Source organism: Mauremys mutica, chromosome 20, assembly GCF_020497125.1.
Source record: "Mauremys mutica isolate MM-2020 ecotype Southern chromosome 20, ASM2049712v1, whole genome shotgun sequence".
NCBI lineage: Eukaryota > Metazoa > Chordata > Testudines > Geoemydidae > Mauremys > Mauremys mutica.
This window is the reverse complement of record NC_059091.1, coordinates 26,255,801-26,275,651: the sequence shown is the minus strand read 5'-3', so window position 1 is coordinate 26,275,651 and position 19,851 is coordinate 26,255,801. Positions and strand designations below refer to the sequence as shown.

General features: G+C 57.8%; 1 protein-coding gene across 2 annotated transcripts in view; it reads right to left on the bottom strand.

Annotated features, from left to right (window-relative positions):
- LOC123353494 (voltage-dependent P/Q-type calcium channel subunit alpha-1A-like) overlaps window positions 1–19,851 on the bottom strand; it is an 81,231-nt gene that overhangs the window by 49,306 nt on the left and 12,074 nt on the right. For both annotated transcript variants that reach the window (XM_044994597.1, XM_044994598.1), the window contains exons 8-16: window positions 18,665–18,724; window positions 17,399–17,505; window positions 9,893–9,992; window positions 9,264–9,424; window positions 7,768–7,908; window positions 6,949–7,150; window positions 5,808–5,972; window positions 5,457–5,567; window positions 3,835–3,918 (exon numbers count right to left, since the gene is read on the bottom strand). In XM_044994597.1, the coding sequence (XP_044850532.1) occupies window positions 3,835–3,918; window positions 5,457–5,567; window positions 5,808–5,972; window positions 6,949–7,150; window positions 7,768–7,908; window positions 9,264–9,424; window positions 9,893–9,992; window positions 17,399–17,505; window positions 18,665–18,724 (1,131 nt within the window). The remainder of the gene's footprint in view (window positions 1–3,834; window positions 3,919–5,456; window positions 5,568–5,807; window positions 5,973–6,948; window positions 7,151–7,767; window positions 7,909–9,263; window positions 9,425–9,892; window positions 9,993–17,398; window positions 17,506–18,664; window positions 18,725–19,851) is intronic.

The window sequence follows — 19,851 nt, the reverse complement described above, 5'->3', positions numbered from 1 at the left end:
GTCAGCTGACTTGCCTCTTGGTTCCTTCTTCCCTCCGGTGCGCTCGTGACCCCAGCCCCCAACCCTCAGAGGGTCAGAGCCGCGTCCCTGAGAGTCCTCAGCTAGCTGTAGATCTGAGCCGATACCGTGTGCAGACAGAGGGAGAGGTGAGCCGCCTGCTACATAACCTGGGGACCTGCTCTCCTCTTTCTGAGCAGCCACTGGGATCTCCCCAGGATCCCTCTATGTGGAGATCCACCCGTCCACCTGGGGCCTATCCCTTGGTCCACCCACATCTCTACCTAAGGATCTCGCCGTCTACCTGAGAGTCCGGCCAACCCTTTCTCAGGAGATCAACCCCTGGGTCTGGGGGATCTCTCGCCCTCCGACTCAGCGCCATCCCCCAGTTTGTGACACACCGTATCGCTCAGCCTCCACTAGGCCCTTTGAACAGAAAGGCAAGTACAGAGGCTTTTTCTTTTTCGCTACTTTGTTTCAAAGATCCGTCTATCTGGAGGAAAGAAGGAAGGAAGGAAGGAAGGAAGAGAGAAAAGACAGCAGGCTCGCCAGCTAGCTGCAGGCAGTTCCCAGCGCAGTAACTCATGCAATGCAGAGATGAGAGAGTGCTCTTCGATAATGCATTTAGGCTTCAGAAAGATATTCAACCAACCAGATTCTAGATGTAGATGTTGAGATGAATAGGAGGAGAGGAGTTGGGGGCAGAGGGGGTTGTTTAGTGTCACAGGTTGATTGGCAACCAGCGTAACACACGGAGATGGAGCGACAGATTGAGGACGGGGTGTTTTGTCGTGGGGGTGGGGGTGGGAGGCGGGGGACGTTCAGAAATATTAGTTGGCATGGATACACAGACCGATTCAGAGATGGACACATGGATTTTTCATAGTGCATTTTGATTGGATGACATTTTCAGAGGGCGTCGCCCCAAAATAGCACAGTATAAAGAGACAGCATGGAAAGAAGATAAGACAAGAGAGACAGTCATTGTAGAGAGCACACAGCACGAGGCAGGAGACTCCCGACCCACCCGCACAGGGCAGCGCCAGCACCCAACCCCACTCCCCTGCCTGCCGAGGGAGCGAAGGGCCTGGGGTCTCCCCGGCGCTCGGGACCGTGCCCTCCGGCGCAGACCCAAGCATCCAGCCTCCATGGCTTTGCCACCTCAGGCTGAGGTCTTCATCCTCGCGGCTCCTCCCTCCCCCGACCCTGGGAGATGGGTCAGGAAACTGAGGCACAGAGAGGGGAAGAGACGCCCCCAAGATCAGACAGCAAGTCAGTGGCAAAGCTGGATGAGAACCCAGGAGTCCTAGTTTCCAGCCCTGTCCTCTTTTCTGGGGCTAGCAGCCCTATCCACACAGTTGCACTGGGCCAGAGGGTCTCCAGAGGCCTGCAGGTTCTTGGTTATTTCTGAAGGAAGGGCCCGCATGCCGTGTTCCCGTCCCCCCCAGCCCTCCAGAGTTTGCACTGCCGCAGAGCTCTCCTGCCAGCTCGGGTCCATTGCGTTTACATGGTACAGGCCATCGAGGGCAAGAGCAGGTTGAGACGGTCGTGCAAGGGGCCCGCCCCTGACATAGGCATCACCAGTGGCACGCAATGGCTTGGCAGGGCGAGGAGGGGCCTTCGAAAGGGATTTGTGTGCTAGGCTGGATTGGCAAAGGTCCACCCACCAGCAAACCCCACTCCTTGCTGCCAGGGCCTGGCCCCTCGTTCTGCCTGCCTCTGGGATCCCATTGGGATCCCACTGGATCTGCCAGCCCCCTCCTATCCCCAGACCCACAGACCAGGAGAACCCAAACCTCACAAGTGCCAGGAAGCAAAGACCCCATTTTGGCAGAGACGCGCGCTAGGGCAGGCTAGGTGGCGTCTGAATGTGGGTGGGCAGACAGGTGTGTGAGACGCCAAGGGGTGTGACTTACACTCCTTTTGCACACCCACTGACTAGTGTGTCTTGCATACTCAGGGGGTTGGAAGGCAGCTCTCAGAAGGTAGTAAGACCATTTGAAGCAGTTTCACTGAGATCAGGATCTGGGTCTCTGTCACCAGGGGATCCCGGGAGGGATAGGCCTTGCCTGGGAGCAGAGTTGGGACACCCGAGTTCTATCCCCAGCGCTGGGGGTGTGGCCTAGTGCTTACAGCAGGAAGGAAGAGAGGTTTAGGACACCTGGGTTCCCAGCCTCTGGGTGGGAGGGAGCGTGTCCTAGTGATTACAGAAGGAGACTGGGAGGGAGGTCTTCTGGGTACTATTCCCAGCTCTGCCACTGGCTCCCTCTGTGACCGTGGGTGACTCACTGCCCTGCGCCGTGCCTCAGTTTCCCCATCTGTAAAATGAGGGATAATAATACTGACCCCATCCTGGAGGATTAATTAACACTGGGGGAATGGCTCTCCAGGCGCTAGTTGGTGGCAGGAGACCTGCTAGATCATTCAGTTTGTCTCCTCAACCCACTCAGGGCTGCTTCCTGCAGTTCTATACCCGGGCTAGTGCCAGTTGGATCAGAGGCATTGCCCTGCCCATCTCCTGTACCCGGCTGCCACCCGCCCCCTACACCACACTGAAGTGCAGACTCCTCTCAAGTTTGCCTAAGGTATTTTCTCCACTACGTTCACTCCACGAACAGGATGATCCCCAGTCACCCCGGGAGAGGTCCCTTGCCCTGAGTTTGGGCTGGCTGAGTTCTCTCCAGGTGGGATGTGAACTCTGCCTTGGTGGCTACCAAGGTGCGAGGGCCTGAGCAGGAGGCTTTCTGCAGAGGGCGATGGCCCAGTTCAAATCCAACTGTCAGTAACATGCCTAGCGCTGTGTGCGCGCCCCTGTATGTGTGTATCTGGGGCTGTTCCCCTGCTTCCTAGGGAATGTCCCAGGGCTGCTTTCGGTTTTCTCTGTCCCTAGTTTCCAGGGGCCAGGCTCTGCTCTCAGTTTCACCTGTGTAAATTCAGCATCACTCCAATGAACACTGAAAAGTGACTCTGGATTTACACCAGCATACTAACCCCCAGTGGAGTGACTCCGGATTTACACCGGCATACCTACCCCCGGTGGAGTGACTCTGGATTTATGCTGGCATGCTCACCCCCAGTGGGGTGACTCCGGATTTACACTGGCATACCTACCCCCAGTGGAGTGACTCCGGATTTACACCGGCATACCTACCCCCAGTGGAGTGACTCTGGATTTATGCTGGCATGCTCACCCCCAGTGGGGTGACTCCGGATTTACACTGGCATACCTACCCCCAGTGGAGTGACTCCGGATTTACACCGGCATGCTGACCCCCAGTGGAGTGACTCTGGATTTACGCCGGCATGCTCACCCCCAGTGGAGTGACTCCGGATTTACGCCGGCATGCTCACCCCCAGTGGAGTGACTCCGGATTTACACTGACATACCTACCCCCAGTGGAGTGACTCTGGATTTACGCCAGCATGCCCACCCCCAGTGGAGTGACTTGAGATATGGCATGTGAGATCAGAACCTGGCCCTCAATGAATCCATTTTAGGTGGGCAGGAACGCCCAGCTGGGTTTGGTTTTGACTCCATCTGCCTTGGCTTGGTCCCTCAGCACTTGGGGTTGTCCCCAGAACAAGAATTCTTGGGCCTCCTCATATAGAAACTGCATGGCTCTCTGCTCCCCATGGCGGCTATCTGGGATGACACCGAATATGGCTCCAACCCAGCTGTCTCCCTCGCCCGGCATCTGTCCTTCCTTGGGGCCAGGCACAATGGGGTGAAAGCCCATCCTGCAGTTCTGTCCCGCTCCCTGCAGCGTCCCCCTCTGGCGAACGTCCCCCTCTGCTTAAGCTAAGGCCATAAGAGAGGAGGCGGTGTTTCGAACTTACCCCAAACTCTGTCACTAAGATGTCTGTGATGCTACCCAGAACTGTGACAAAATCAAAGATATTCCAGGCATCACGGAAATAATTCTATAAAGAAAAACAAAAACAAAGGACGAAAAGGAACAGCAACACAGCAGCAAACATTCAACGACATTCACGACGGAAGCAACAGCAACGAGAACAGAGAGTCACCCCCCCGACCCCAGCCCCATCTCCTCCCTGCCCCCAGTGCCCTGACCCCGGGAGAGCGAGGCCCAGGTTACCTTTTCGGTGAGCTCCAATGGATCTGGCAGGCAAGAGGGGAGGGGGTCGAAAGGGTTAATTTAAAGGAGCGGTGGGGGTATTTCTTGGCACCTTGAAATGATCCTGGGGTGGCTGGTGTGACCGGGGCCTGATGCTGATCTCAGTTACCCGTGGGAATGACGATGGTGCAAAGACTGTGGTGTTACACTGCTGTGTCATTGGTGTAAGGGCCAGACCAAAACTCCACTGAGATCAGTGGGAACCTCTCCACTGATTTCAAGGGGCTCTGGATCAGGACCCACCTATGAGCAGAATCAAGCCCAGGTTCTCTGGCCCCCGGTATCAATCAGCTAAACCCATGGGGACGCCCCCTCCCCCTCCAAAACTTTGGAAAAGTGCCCCCACCCTAGGCCCAATCAGAATGGACAGTTAGATGGACACTTAAAATGAAAGAATAAAACACACAGGAGCAGAATATGTTACTGTTGCTGGGATCTTCCCGGCCAAGGGACAGAAACACGTCCTTGGCTGGATTCCCCGAGCCGGAGAAGAAATCGCAGCCCTCTCCCACCCCGCCAGAGCCACCAGTTCCCGAGCTGTCCACAGCTCTGTGGAGCAAGCCCCCAATGGAGAAATGAACCCAGCACAGCAAACACAAGGAATTATGAGAAAACAGCCCAGTTAAAATAAGGGAATGGGGCAGGGTCAAAAATCAGCCACATTGTCTGGGGGAGATTCATTCTCTCTTTTTTCCTTTCTCCATCTATCAGCATCTGCTCTCCCTGCCAGACCAGCCTGTGCTGCTCCTCCAATCCAGCCTCTTAGCCTCCCTGAGCGCCCCTCACTCCTGGCTCCTGCCTGAACGGAAGCCCAGATCCCTCTGTGCGGGATGGAGTCAGTTCCTTGCCCCGAGCACCTGCACCAGTGGTGGGAGCCTCAAACCCCCAGGGATCTTCAGTGAGCCATGGATGGAGATTGGACTCCTTCATGTCCCCTGCGGAGACGAGGCTAATGGACCTTACTAGTGGGACATTTCTCCTGCAGCCCCTCTTTATTTTGCTCCCCGTAATCCTCATTATAGTTCCCTGAACCACGCAGAACAACCTCCCCGCTCCCCCGAGCTGGGGTCACCTTACGAAGTGCTTGGAGATGCCTTCAACAATCCCTTCTTAGTGGCCAGTTGGTAAGGTGTTCTGACGCTCACCCACAGGACGTGTGGGGGAGGAGACCCAAATCCCCATCTGGCAGAGGGGGGAGGGCGAGGCACTGGGTTGGAAGAACAGGTGGGGAACCCGCTCCTGCTGGAGGAGCCGGGTTCTGTCTTTTATTTCCATGGTAACCCCCCCGTGCTCCCTAGTGGAATTGGCTGCGGAGACACTTACCAGCACTCCAAAGGCCATGATCTTCAGCAGACACTCCAGGGAAAATAATGAAGTGAAGACGTGGTTGAACATCTTTAGCACGTCCTCATAAGCAGTGGAGGCCTTGTCGAACTAAAGGCAAGAGAAGACAGCAAAAAATCAGCCCCACGGGAGGGACCAGGACCCCAGGCCACAGATCAGCCCCATGGGAGGGGCCAGGACCCCAGGCCACAGATCGGCCCCACGGGATCGGGGGGATGGGGGACATGCCAGCTACGCAGGAGGGGCCCATGACTGCTCTGCCAGGCATGGTACAGCCGGCATCTCATCCCCTGGTCAATACTGCCCCAGTCCCGCAAGGGGGTCGCTCACCTTCATCATTAAGACAATGGTGTTGAGGGCGATCATGGCCATGATGGTGTACTCGAAGGGCGGCGACACCACGAACTGCCACATGCGGTACTGAAAGCTCTGCTTGTTCTGAGGCATGTGCCGGGTCAGGGGCTTGGCACTGATGGCGAAGTCGATGCAGGCTCTCTGCGGAGAGGACAGACACAGCCGCTGGAGCGGGAGGCGAGGGAGGGGCTCATGGCCACCAGCGTCGGGGCGGGGGATACAGGGGCAGCCCAGGCCAAGAGACTCTGAACCGGCCGACCCCCACGCGCGAAGGACGGCTCGACCAGCTGCCCTGCTCGAATGCGTCTCCGACCCCGTCGTGGCGGGTCAGAGGACGCTCTCTGGCCTGGGTGAAGGGGGAGATCAGTGTAGATCATCGTAACGGGGCTGGCGTAAATCATCATTTCTCCCACTAAGTGAATGGAGATTTTCACCAGCTGGCGACATGACCCTATGCACTGGTCATCGTGGGGGCCATCCCAGCTCTCTCAACTCAAGCCCCCCCGGTTCTTCAGGCCACCTGAAAGCTCAGCAGCCCCTGGTTTCCTGTGGCCGTAGGGAAGCTCCTGGCAAACCACTGGCCTTTCTCCGATGCCCCCATGCCCTGATTCACAGATGCTACGGCCAAAAGGGACCCTGCTGTGACCTTCCTATCTAACACGGGCTACCCCTGTGCAGCTGCTGCTGTTCTCTCTCCCCTCCGCTCACTGGGGATTTGAACCGACAATCTCTAGCACCAGAAGCAGGAGCCAGACCCGTCCCACCAGGCCAACTGAACTGGGAAACTGAGGCACGGAGAGGGGAAGAGACTTGCCCCGGGTCACCCAGAGAACTGGGAACAGAGCCTGCTCACTAATGAGCTTGCAGGGGTCAATGGGGAGCTCTCCCGAGCGGCTCAGGGGTGTCGTCCGGCCTTGAGCTCTTCCAGGGAGCACATCAGCACCGGGGGAACAGCCTGAATTCCTTCCTGCATGACAGTCCCAGGCCCTGCAGCGGCTGCTCCAGGCCGTGCCACGGTGCTAACGGCGAAACACATGGCAGCCGGGGCGTGGCCGCTGGGCGCTGCGCTGGGGGGGGCAGGGACAGAGCGGCGCGGACCCCCCGACTCGGGCTGCACCTCGTTCTTCTCCAGGCTGTATTCCTCCATCATCTTATCCCCCTGCTCCTGGAACGTGATGATGATCAAGGCCACGAAAATGTTCACAAAGAAAAACGGGAAGACCACGAAGTAGACGACATAGAAGATGGACATCTCCATACGATAGCCGGGGCTGGGGCCCTGGTTCTCATACGTGGCGTCCACCGAGTGCTTGAGGACTCTGCAGTGGGGAAGGAAGGAAGGTGGAAGGGGAGGGAAGAAAGAGAGAGAAAAACAGCTGCAAGGAGTCGTCAGTTCAGGCCCAATAGCCATTCCCGTCCCCAGCTAGGCTCATGCTGTGCTAATACCCTGGTCATATGGCTGAGGAACATGCAGCCTAGAGGGTGCAAGGGCCAGATCTTCATCGGGTGTAACTCAGCACAGCTTCAATGAAGCTACGCATCTACCCCAGCTACGGAGCTGGCCCTACGGTCACACAGCATGAGTGGCAGAGCTGCGAACAGAACCCAAGAGTCCTGAAGCTCAGTCACGCACCCCTCTTTCCTTTTCACCCCCATGAGGGGCTACCATTCTCCCCATTTTACAGAGGGGGAAACTGAGGCACAGCGCGGGGACGTGACATGCTCAGGGTCACCCAGCAGGCCAGTAGAACCCAGGTCGGCTGAGTCACACTCTGGTGCTCTAGTCATTGCGTCTGACTGCTCCAGGCTGAACCAGCTACGTTCAGCTGTGATCTAAGCGAGGCTTCGCCCCGGATCTCAGCGAGGAAAGGGTTAACCCGAGCCCTCTCCTGCCGACGCTGGCCCGTCCCGTCCTGTCCCTGCGGCAGCTCCTTACTGCGGCCAGCCTTCCCCGGTGGACACGGTGAAGAGCGTCAGCAGTGCCCACAGCACGTTGTCGTAGTGGAACTCGTATTTCTTCCACTCTCGCCTCTGGGCTTTCACTTCGTTGTCCTTCTCGTAGACCAGGTACTCGCCCCTGGGGACGGACAGACACCGTCAGCTGGCCAGCCAGGCGGGCTGGGGCGCAGCACTGGGGCACCCCAGGCCAGCTCCTGATCGCACGGGCTTGGGGGCAGATCCCGAGCAACCCTGGCTTCACGCTGCCTAGGGGGCTCCATTCTGCTCCTGTTGGTGCTGGCTGCATGTTTGTGTAATGCCACCGCCGCCACTGCTGATCACCCCCGTCAGCGAGTAGGGTCCCGTGGACTCAGCTCTGCACCGCGCCTGAGCAGAGCTCGGGGGCAGTGGGGCGGACAGGGACCGATCACAGCGGCCTGATCCCCAGCCACCTGATCCAGAGTAACTGAACCCGCAGGAGGCAGCTTTAGCTCAGATCACGGTACCAGGTCTTAAAAGGCACAGGGGCCCTCACTCCACCACGCCCCCTTCCCTCCCCTCCCCTATGTCAACTGGGCCGGAGGGAACCCTGCAAGGGCCCTCGCCGGCTGTTTTCAGATCACGCTGTACGTCTCATAAGCCACCTCACTGACTTTAGGGCCTGATTCTGATCTGATTTTCTCCAGTGACAATAAGCGTCACTTTACTGAATCCCGGAAGCTACCCCAGAGCGAGAGGAGAATCAGGCCGCTAGAGTCAGAACTGCTGACCCATCTGGGGCCTCTCACCCCGATGTAAATCACAAATAGCTCCACTGATGTCAATGGAGCAACACCAATTCACACCATCGAAGGAGCTGGCCCCACTGACTCCACTGCAGCTGTGGCCAATTTACACCAGCTGGGATTCTGACCCCACTGACTCCAATGGAGCAATGTCAGTTTACACCAGCTGGGGATCTGACCCCATTGACTCCAGCAGGGCGATGCTGATTTACACCAGGTGGGGAGTTACCCGGGTGTCACACTGGCGTATGTGAGAGAAGTCGGCCACTGTCATTTCTACCCTGTTCCTTACACACCCGCTGTGAATCTCTGCCTGGCTTCACCTACCGAGAGCCACGGGGCAAAGAAAGCTGCCAAGAGGGACATGATAACAGGAAGTGGGTGGCAGCGACTCTAAGGGGGCGTAGGAACGAGCCGGGCTATAAATCAGGAGTGACTCCACTGAAATCAACGCCATTATGCCAGTGCAAACTCAACGCTAAGTGAGCGGAGGGTGAGGTCCAGGCACCGCCTTTGCACTGGCTGCCACCTTTGTGTAGCGAGGCTACCCTCCAAGCGAGCACACGAGCTTTGCACCACACCCTGGAGGCCAAATGGGAAAAGTGACGCCGCCTGCTGAGAAGTTGCTGGGGAATCGGAAGCACGAGGAGCCCAGGGACGGGTTGGGCCATGGCCAGGTGCTGAGAGACAGAGGAAGGTGGCTCCGTACCTACAGTCCTTCTCAAACTCCTTGGACTCATCCGTGCAGTAGAAGAACTTGCCCTTGAAGAGCTGGACGGCCACCACGGCGAAGATGAACATGAAGAGCATGTAGACGATGAGGATGTTGAGGACGTTTTTGAGAGAGTTCACCACGCAGTCGAAGACAGCCTGGAACGGACAGGGGGCCCTGTCACGACTGCAGCGTCCGGACTAAACATGCTCCGCCCTCGAGTGCCACTCGGCCTGGCCCCATCTCCACATAGCCAAAAAAACGCCCCTTTCCCAAGCATGGCGCTGTCCAGTCAGGTCCACCTGGGCCTTCAGGAACTGGCTGCCTATTTTTGAGGGGTTGAATCCCCAGAGATTAGCCTCACTGAGGTCACAGACCAAGGCCATGTCAGAGCTGGGGACAGAACAGCTCTACTCCCTGAGACACCCCAGAATCAAGAACAGAACCCAGGAGTTCTGACTCTGCACTAACAACTAGAGGCCACTCCTCCCCATAGCTGGGAATAGACCCCAATCTCCTGTCTCCCAGCCCCCTTTTCTGACCCCCCACCGGATCCTGCAAACCCCGGCCACTCCTCTCAGGCAGCCACAACTCCTTTCTGTGCCTTCAACCGCCCCTGCACCTACCTTGAGCTTTGGCAATCGCTTGATGGTTTTCAGGGGCCTGAGGACGCGGAGGACACGCAATGATTTGATGGTGTTAATGTCCTTCCCTTTGCTGCTGCCTCTGTAGAGACACGTTGGGTGGGGGTGGGAGAACGGGGAGAGAGAGAGGCGATGAGGCCCAGGCCCCTTGCGCCATTCTAGACACAGGGTTCTTCACTGAGGTCCATTCCCTTGGGCGCGGGGCACCCACCTGTTGGTGGGAGACTCTGGGTTACTGGGTCACTCCCAAGTGACTCATCTACCAGCCTGGGCCATCCCTTCTCTCTCCTCCTCACCTCCTGCACTCACCAGCAGCCATTAGGAGGTGCTGTTATCACACACCACTAACCCGGCCTTTTTCTCACTATCCTGGAGAGGGTGGCGCTCAAGAACCTAATATATTTTATGTCTCTCCACCTATGTATCTGCAGTTTCTACCTATCCATGCATCCATGGACCCATCCATCCACTCTGCTTACCTATCTATAGTGTCTTCCCATCCATCCATCCACGGATCCATCCAGTCTACCTACCTATGATGTCCTTCCATCCATCCACTCACTCTACCTATCTTTGGTGTCATTCCATCCATGGATGCATCCATTCATCCACTCTACCTACCGATCTATCCATCCATCCATGAATCTGTCCATCCATCCATTCTACCTATCTACCTATGATGTCTTTCCATCCATCCATGGCCAGCCCCCGTGGTTCTCTCTGGCTGCCTAGCTCCCAGTCTGGGCTGGCTGGCGTCACCCTAAGTGCTGGTCCACAGTGAGCAGCCTTGATCACACAGATCCCACACCTGCGGGGAGTGTGGAGTGATTTAAGTTTGCCCAGCTGATGGGTGGCATCCAGGACTGGGGAACACCTCCACTCCAGCACCCCACCAGAAAGAAAATCCTGACTCCTACTAGAAAAACCCATGTAGTTCATCCTCACTGGGACGTCGTCATTCAATGCTGAAATGCCGCAGTCTGAACAACCACCTTGTTCTTTGTCTTAGAAGTAGTTTCCACAGAGCCAGCAGCACTTACCAAACTGTGATTTGTAGACACCTCCACAAAGAGAAAAGGCAAGGCAGAAGGAACTCCTCCGCTGGGGAGCGGGGAAGGTCCCTGCACCAGGTGTTTGCTCTTCTACAGCATCTTTCATCCAAGGACCTCAAAGCTCTTTACCAAGGTCGGTATCATTCTCCCCATTCAATACATGGGGAAACTGAGGTACTGAGTGGGGAAAGGACTTACCTATGGCAACTTCAGGAATTAGTGGCACGGGCGCAAACAGAACTCAGGAGTCCTGGCTGCTGATCCTCTGCTCTAACCACCAGAGCACATGCCCACTTGGAAGTGGAAACCGAGCCCAGGAGCCCTGGCTCCCAGCACTAACCGCTACAGTACATAGTCCCCACTTGTTACAAATAGCTGTGGCAAATGGCAAGCGCCGTGTCACATCCAGGGAGATGGGGAATCCAGTCTCATCTATTCAGTAGTTTTCCCCGCTGTGAAATTCCTTTGATCATCTCCCGTCACTGCACACACATGATTTTTTATTTTTTTTTACCACCAGTGAAAGGGGCTGGGGTGTGGGCCCTGGAGCCTGAACATGTCCTGGCTACAGATCCAAGCCAGGCAGCTTCTCCATGCACACCCTGCCAAGTGTGATCCCTGTTGTGGGGAGCAGGGGGTGAAGCCTTCATGGCCCATTCAATCCTGGCTTTGTTGGCGAGGCTGCCAATGAACGGGGACGGGGATCGCTGATTGTGAGGGTGGTGGTTTGGGGCCACAGACATCTGTCCCATGGGGATCAAGGCTGAGACCCAGCAAATTCATTCCTCACAGAGGCCTCATTATCCACATTTTATAGACAGGAAAACTGAGACACAAGAGTGGCTATGCAACCTACCCATGGCTACTTTGGGAGTTACCAGCACAGGTGCAAACAGAACCTAGGAGTCCTGTGGCTGGCAGATGGGACTGATGTTTGGTGATAGGAAAAGTCCCTATTTATTATTAGCTGCACACTAAGAAGCCTTGTGTTCCAACGGCTCGGTCCCTAGAAGGTGCAGGACGGGAGCTCCTTCCAGCCCCAGATCTCAGGGCAGACTGCCTGGCACTCTCAGTTCCAGCCCCAGATCTCAGGGCAGACTGCCTGGCACTCTCAGTTCCAGCCCCAGATCTCAGCGCAGACTGCCTGGCACTCTCAGTTCCAGCCCCAGATCTCAGCGCAGACTGCCTGGCACTCTCAGTTCCAGCCCCAGATCTCAGCGCAGACTGCCTGGCACTCTCAGTTCCAGCCCCAGATCTCAGCGCAGACTGCCTGGCACTCTCAGTTCCAGCCCCAGATCTCAGCGCAGACTGCCTGGCACTCTCAGTTCCAGCCCCAGATCTCAGCGCAGACTGCCTGGCACTCTCACTTCCAGCCCCAGATCTCAGCGCAGACTGCCTGGCACTCTCAGTTCCAGCCCCAGATCTCAGCGCAGACTGCCTGGCACTCTCAGTTCCAGCCCCAGATCTCAGGGCAGACTGCCTGGCACTCTCAGTTCCAGCCCCAGATCTCAGTGCAGACTGCCTGGCACTCTCAGTTCCTCTTCTCCCCAGCACAGATTGGGCCGTACGGGCAGATCCAGTCCAGAAGGTTCTGGATGTAGGAAAATCCAATAACACTGGGCCTGGTTCCCAGCCTGGGACAGGGGCTACGCGCTGCCCATGGGTGCCGCCGGTATATGGGACGGCGGAGAGCTGGGGCACAATCTCACCCAGAGCCGGCCCCAGCATGGAGGGGTGGAGTGGAACTGCTTCATGCCGAGCTGATGGGGACCGGCGATTGTTCCCACAGGGCTTCTCACTGTGAGTTGCCCTGCTGCTCATAACAACACTTCATCCATCACTAGCCCCTGTAAGGGACTTTGCAAACATTCATTCACCCTCACACCACCGGGGGTGGGGGGTGGGGTGGGAAGGGTCAATCAGTATTATCCCTATTTCAGAGAAGGGAGAAGTGAAGCAGAGAGAGAGAAACTGATCTGACCTAGGTCACACAGCGCATCAGTGGCAGAGCTGGGGATAGAGCCCAGGAGTCTTAGCTCCCAGTTCCCCATGTTCTAACCACTAGACCCCACTCCCCTACCAGAACTGGGACCAGAACACAGGCATTCTGCCTCCCAGTTCCCTGCCCGTAGCAATGGACCCCACTCCCTCTTCTCAGTAGAAGGTCACCAGGTGCGGATTTCAAAGGCACAATGTTGCGAAAGGTTTCAGAGTAGCAGCCGTGTTAGTCTGTATCCGCAAAAAGAACAGGAGGACTTGTGGCACCTTAGAGACTAACACATTTATTTGGTGCGAAAGGCACCAAAGTGTTGTGTACAAGGGAATCATGTCCTTAGAGGGGACCCACTGTCCCATTTTGGGAGACCCCGTTCCAGCACAGGACCGAGAGAGAGGCAACAGGGTGCCTTACGCATGGGGGACAGAGAAATCTGGGTGGGTGTCCAGCAGACGGGTCAGTGACAAGGACCGACCTGAACGAGTGATGGACAGATCCTCCCATTCAAAGCAACGCATGATCATGAGCACAGGGAAATCAAGAGAACATAGATAGCATGTGTAGGGGGGGGGGAGAGAGAGAGAGAGAGAGAGAGACTTTACCGTGAGCTGCTCCTGTGTCAGGTGGCAGTGAAAGGGGAAAGACAAGGAGAGGTGAGTGACAACCAGAGAGAAAACACACGAGACGCACCCCAACAACCACCACCAAATGGGCTGTCCCCACACCGGCGCTGCTCTTGCAACCCCCAGCGCCCTGCTCAGGGCTTCCTCTTTCACCTCCTGGCCAGGAGATGGACTGAGCTGATGGACCGAGCTGGGCTGAGCAAGGCAGGAGGCCGGTGTCAGGAGGTCCTGAAAGCCACATCAAGGCTTGACAGCTGGATCCAGGCTCTGGTACCAAACAGGACATTTTCCAACAGCTGGAGGATTCCCTGCATGTAGATGAGCTTTTAAATCATGAACAGAGGGACAAATCCTCAGGGTTTACTCCTCGCTTACCCAGCATTCACTCCTCCCTTACTCTGGGTTTGGCCTTTCCTTACTCGGACAAAACTACTAGAGAAGTCAAATAAATTGAGGACAACTGACCAAATTGTGAATTCATTACTCCAGGTTTACTCACTCCCTACTTGGGCAAAACTCCCAGTGAAGTCAAATAAATTGAGGGTGGTGTAAATTGGCGGAGCGGCATTGACTTCAATACAGCTGTGTTAACTGACACCAGCTTTTGGCCCCCTGGGGGCACAGCCTCTGCTCTCAGTTACATTGGTGTAACCGCTGGCTTCAGGGAAGGTACCCTGGATTTCCGCCAGTGTGGAAGGAGAATCAGGCCACACATCGCATATGAAGGCAAGCCCAATCAGCGCCCCTCAGGCCTCTTGCCACCAGCCCAGCTGGGAATAACTGTGGTCAGAGTAGCTTGTGGCGGAGCTAGAATCCAGCTGTCGAGACCCTGGGATGGCGGGTGCTGATGCAGCAGCATGATCGAACATGGTACGGTGGAGCAGAGTACACAGCCCAGTGAGACAGTAATGCAGCACAGCAGAACATCAAGAGCTACTTTTCGTGTGTTACCGAAATGGACGCCATTGGCTCAAACTGGTTCTAGGCTAGTGCTGGACTCTTATGAAACTGACATGAAACAGGGTGAAATAAACCAGGGTAAGGGTGGGGAGAGAGGTGGGGAGTGGGAAAGCTGAGATTTCTTTTCAGGAGAGGCAGGTGGATTCAATCAATGGGGAAAACGTCTCTCTGGCAGGGGTGAGCAAACTGACTGGAAAAGATCCCCATGCGCCCCCCACCCCATAGCCGTTTCGGATGGGTCTGAAATGTTCGGTTAACCCTTTAAACCCCATTCTTCCCTATATCTGCAGTGCCTCTTGATGGATTGGATACAAAATGGGTCTTGGCTTCGCCAACACACTCCACTCCCCCAAGTTACACAGCCCAGCTGCCGCCCAGTTCACCTCTCCCCCCGCCCCCCGCCCTGTGACTATGGATTCCACCCATGCTTTCACCAAACCCTCCTAGAGGCATGCTGGTCATACCAGCCGGCCTCAGGTTCAAAGGGAAAAGGGCAGGTCTGGTGAGATCTCCCTGGTCGGCTTTGGAGGGTCACCCTGAAGTAGCCACTACTGCAGGCCTCAGGGTTAGCCCAGCCTGCATCCCTGCCGTTACGACGACTGTGGGCTACTGCAGGGGTGCAGAACCACTGGGGCGCGGGTTCGCTCTGGCCACACATTCTCCTCTACAGCTCCCTGAACCGTGCACATGGGCTCTGTGAAGATGGCAGAGCCAGTCTGGGGCTCCCTGCAGTGGAGGGTGCTCTTTGGGAGGAGAGGAATGGCTGTGCTGCCCCAAGGCCAAGCTAGCCCCCAGGGACTAGGACACAAGGCTACGGACGGCCCTGACTCGTCTACACCAGTGTCACGACTCCAGGGTGGGGAGAGGGGAACCAGGTGCCAGAGCTCTGCTTCAGCCCAGTTCAGAACGAACTCTCTCGAGAGGGTCAGGATATTTAACGAGCAGGGGGCTCCCCTCTCCGCCCCACCTCACTGCAGCGGCAGCTGCCTCCAGCCTCAGCTGCTAGTCCTGGATGGGGACACGGCATTCACAGCCCGAGCTTTCCATTCCCCTCCCTGCTCCTGCACAGGCCAGGGCACAGCAACCCTGCAAACCCTGGGTTTCCCCAGGGAACAGACAGACCCTGAAGCCTGGGGGATGCATCAAGACCGCTGGGCTCTGGTCCAAACCCCGGCCGTGCCCAGTGGTACCAGCTGGGAAGGTGTCTCTCACTGTCCTAACCCAAAGGACCAACCACTCCAGGGAGTTCAGGTTCTGGGACCTATTTTGGCCTCTGCCAATGAGGAGTCCAATTAAGGCCGCTGGCAATGGAGTTTCGTGGATGCGAAGTGGGTGCCTGGTCCCACTGGGGAAAAGGCTGAGACCCCTCAGACTCCTCTCACACACAGGCCATCAGATGGCCATTACCAACCCAGCCTCGACTGCGCTCATGACCTCCAAATGCCCCGACGCGGCCAGTCCTCGGCCACAGCAGGCACCGAAAAGGGACGGCTCGTCCAACAGCCACGCAGTTTGCCCAGCTCCACACAGAGGGTCAGGAACGGCGGGGGAAGCCCCCGTGCCTCCCAGCACAGACCATGCAGGGGGAGGATCAATTGGTGGGACAGCGCCGGGCATGCGGGGGGAGTGGGGAGATGCACATTCTGGGGGTGCAGCCGGCTGTACCATCCAGCCCCTTTGGGAGCTGGTCCCTTTGGCAAAGCCCATTCTCCCTGCCTACCAGCCGTGACGCTCAGAGGTCCCAGCAGGCAGTCATGAGAGATGCTGCTCAGCATGCTGCTTCCCTGCAGCAGGAGAGCTCGCCACTGGGGGTGCCACACGGGGGCTGGCGGTGACCCACCAGGACCCCGAGGGCTCTCCTGGCTCATGTGTCTGTTTACACACGTCCTCCCATAATGACCACGTGACCCCAACCATTTGCTGACCCTTGTGTGTTGCTTCATCAGGGCACAGAAGCTGCTCATGGGTTGAGAAAACCAACACTGGAAAGTCAGTTCCTAATCCACTGAACTGGTGCAATTCTAGTCCTCTCTAGCTGTACGGCCCCGATGGGCCGGGTCTCACAACCTGCCAGGTGCCAGCACCCTCCCACCACGGGAGAGATGGACAAGCAGCAGGGCCCAGCACCACTCGCCGAGCTGGGAAGGAGAACCCAGACGTGCTCGAATGGCCACAGCACACTCCTTTCCAGAGCTAGGGATAGAACCCAGGAGTCCTACCTCCCAGACACCCCCTCCCCACGCTCTAACCCCTGGACCTCACTCCCCTCCGGGAGCTGAGGAAAGAGCCAGGAGCCACCTGCTCTAATTACTAGACTCCAGCCCTGCATTTGAGGCTCCCCCAGTTGGGCTCCGACTAGCACAGCGAAACCCCTTCTCCAAACAGGCCCTTGGGATTTTGTTCAGCAAGGGATGTGCCAGGCCAGTCCCCGGGTGGCAACGGAACCTCACTGTGCTAACGGCTTGGGCGGCATCATGGTGCAAGGCCCTGAGAATCCTGCTCCCGAAGCCAAGGGCGCTGGGCCTGACCTGGGGCTGCGTGCACCAGGCTCCCTTCCGGGGAGCTCCTGCTCGGGACCCCGCTCCTTGGGCCCTGCGGCTGAGGCCTTGGCTGTGGGGACTGCACGGCTAGGATGGACAGCCATTACCTGGCCCTTGGGAGCGGCTCCGCATGCTAGGGGCATCCCAAGCTGGCGGGGAGGTCGCTCCACCATTCCATGCATGCTCTGTGATTGGCTGGGGGGGTGGCAGCGAATGGGGGCGCCCTGTCATGCAACGAGCAAATTGGGGCCTTCCCCATCTGCCCAGCCAGGAGCTGGGTTGGGGGAGGAGTGCGAGAGCTCCAGCAGGAAACTCACGTGAAGGCAAAGGCCACCAGAGCTCCGCTGACCACGATGAAATCCAGGATGTTCCACAGGTCCCGGAAATAGGCGCCTTGGTGAAGAACCAGCCCCAGGTCGACCATCTGTGGCAGGGAGCGGAGCACAGGCAGAGGGTCAGCCGGGGCGGCTCGCTCCGTGGTGGCTGCTGCTGTGGGGGAAAAGGCTGCTCCCCTTTCCAAGCACATTTCACTCTGCTCAGCCTCAGGTCGCAGCGCGCTCGGCAGAGCAGGGGCCAACCCACTACCTTCCTTTCACACAGAGGGAAACTGAGGCACGGTGCAGGGACGTAACTTACTCAGGGGAGGGCTGGGACCAAGTCTCCTGAGCCTAGAAGGAGCCAGGCCTGTTCTGCTGGCCAGATGGAGGGACCAGAGCCACCCAGCCGCTGGCAACATCTGGGCTTTAAGGGCACTTCTTTCTTCCCAAGCTTAATTCAAACTAACCCAGAGGCAACCCTGCCACTGCTGAGCGCCCCGCAGTGACTGAGAGGGGGGACTTGGTCTCCAGCTCCCTGCTCCTCGTCCAGGGCCCCCATCTCCTCAGCTCTCTCTGCGGCTCTTTGCTGCTGCTTCCTGGGGCGCCTCGGTTCATAAGCCAGCCCTGCTGTCACATGAAGGAGACGGGGCCCCGTTGGCCTGCCTCTGGCTCCTTCCAGCCCAGCCTCCGCCCCAGCAGACAGTCCCGTCTTCCCACCCCCCCGAGTTCTCCAGGGCTCAACGTGCCCCTTTGCACAGCGACAGGCACCCCTCTGCCGCTACCCTGGGCTGGATTCCAGCCCTCCAGCCCTCCATTATGGGTCTGCCCCACACCTACCCTCCCCCCACAAGTTCTGCCCTTCCCGCTCTGCACGCCTCATCCCCCCTCAGCTGCGCGGGAAGGAAATGCCGGCAGAGCCACTGGGAGGGACCAGTCTCCTCTCAGCTTCTCCCCTCCAAGTCACCCCTTCCCTGTCCTGGCCGGGAATGGACAGGCTCCACGATGAGGCTCCATCCCCTCCTCCCAGGCTGGAGGCCCCCCCAAGGAAGAACTGACGGGTGGTCCGTACACACAGCGTCTGCCCTGTTACCCTGATCCCCACCTGGGTTGGTAACATGGGAGGGTGAGCTCGTCCTTCCTCTGCAGCAGCACCGGGGGGAACCCACCGGGCTGGCGGCTGGGTCAGCCACTGGAGAGATCTCCTGCAGTGGGTAAATCCTCCCCTCCCTGCGCTGCGGCCCAAGCCCTGGTCCCTGCCGGACTCACCTTAATGACCATCTCAAAGGTGAAGACACCCGTGAAGACGTAGTCAAAGTAGCGCAGAACCTTTGGGGGAGAAGAGAGGGAGGATCTCAAAGGCCCCTCTGGCTCCTCTTGCTAGCACCCCAGGGCAGGAGGAGACCCTGCCTTAATCCCACTGCAGCCAGGGCCTAGCCGGTCCAGGATCCCCGGCTGAGGCTGGCACAAGGGGGCCGGGCAGTGTCTATTCCAGGAGTGGTCTGGGGAGGCTGTCGGAGACCCACCAGGCTCACAGCGCGCAGCAGCCACCAAGGGGAACGGCCCAGATTCAGACCAGCGATAGCCCATCCCCAGCCTCTATGGCCTCCAGGAGCAACGCAAGGCCTGTGGAGTGCAGGCGTCGCATCTCCCCACGGGTCTCGGGTGGGTGCTTCCATGGGGATGGCCTTCGGATGGGGTTTTCTGCCCCCCCCGTGCCATCAGGGTCCCCACTCATAATCTCAGGGTGGGTGATATTCCCAGCGAGGGCCCAGGTGGGAACCCCGGTGTCCTCGTCAGACTCCAACATGGGTCCTCTCTGTTCCATCTCCCTCAAACTCCCCCTCAGCAGTTACAGGCAGACAGAGGATTCTTCTCCACTTCCTGACCCAGCATGTTGTGCTGCCTTGGCGCCCGGCTGTTAAACAGCTGCTGTGCCCCACCTGGGAGAGGGCTGAACCGCCACGGTGAGTGCATGATCCCGGTGAGGTGCTGCTGTGTGGCTGCTGAAGAGCTGTTGTGCCCCACCCCAGAGGTGGCTGCACACTAGCGCCAGGCACAGCCATTCTCTGTGTTCAGTTAACACAAGGCTTTGGGAGCCCTCCTTCGGAGATGCACCTGCTTGTTATCACCCTCATCGGGGTCTGCAGAAGCGGCATGCGGGGAAGGGGAAAGCGAAGGAGGCCCGGGCCTTGGCTGAGACCTGCCCCCCCGCCCCTTTGGGGATGCTGCTCTAATTCTTTCACTCTGCTCTCCCCAGCAGGCCTGAGCGTGCGGGAGTGGGCCAGCCGGGCTCTGAGAGAGGAAACTGCAGTGTCAGCTGCCGGGAGAGCTGGGTGGTGATTTATGGAGCTCTCACTCCCGGCTGCCTCCCTCCTAACCTACTTTAGTACAACTGCAGTGCTGCAGACAAGCTCGAGGAAGGGCCGAGGCCTCTGGCTTTATTTTGGGATGGG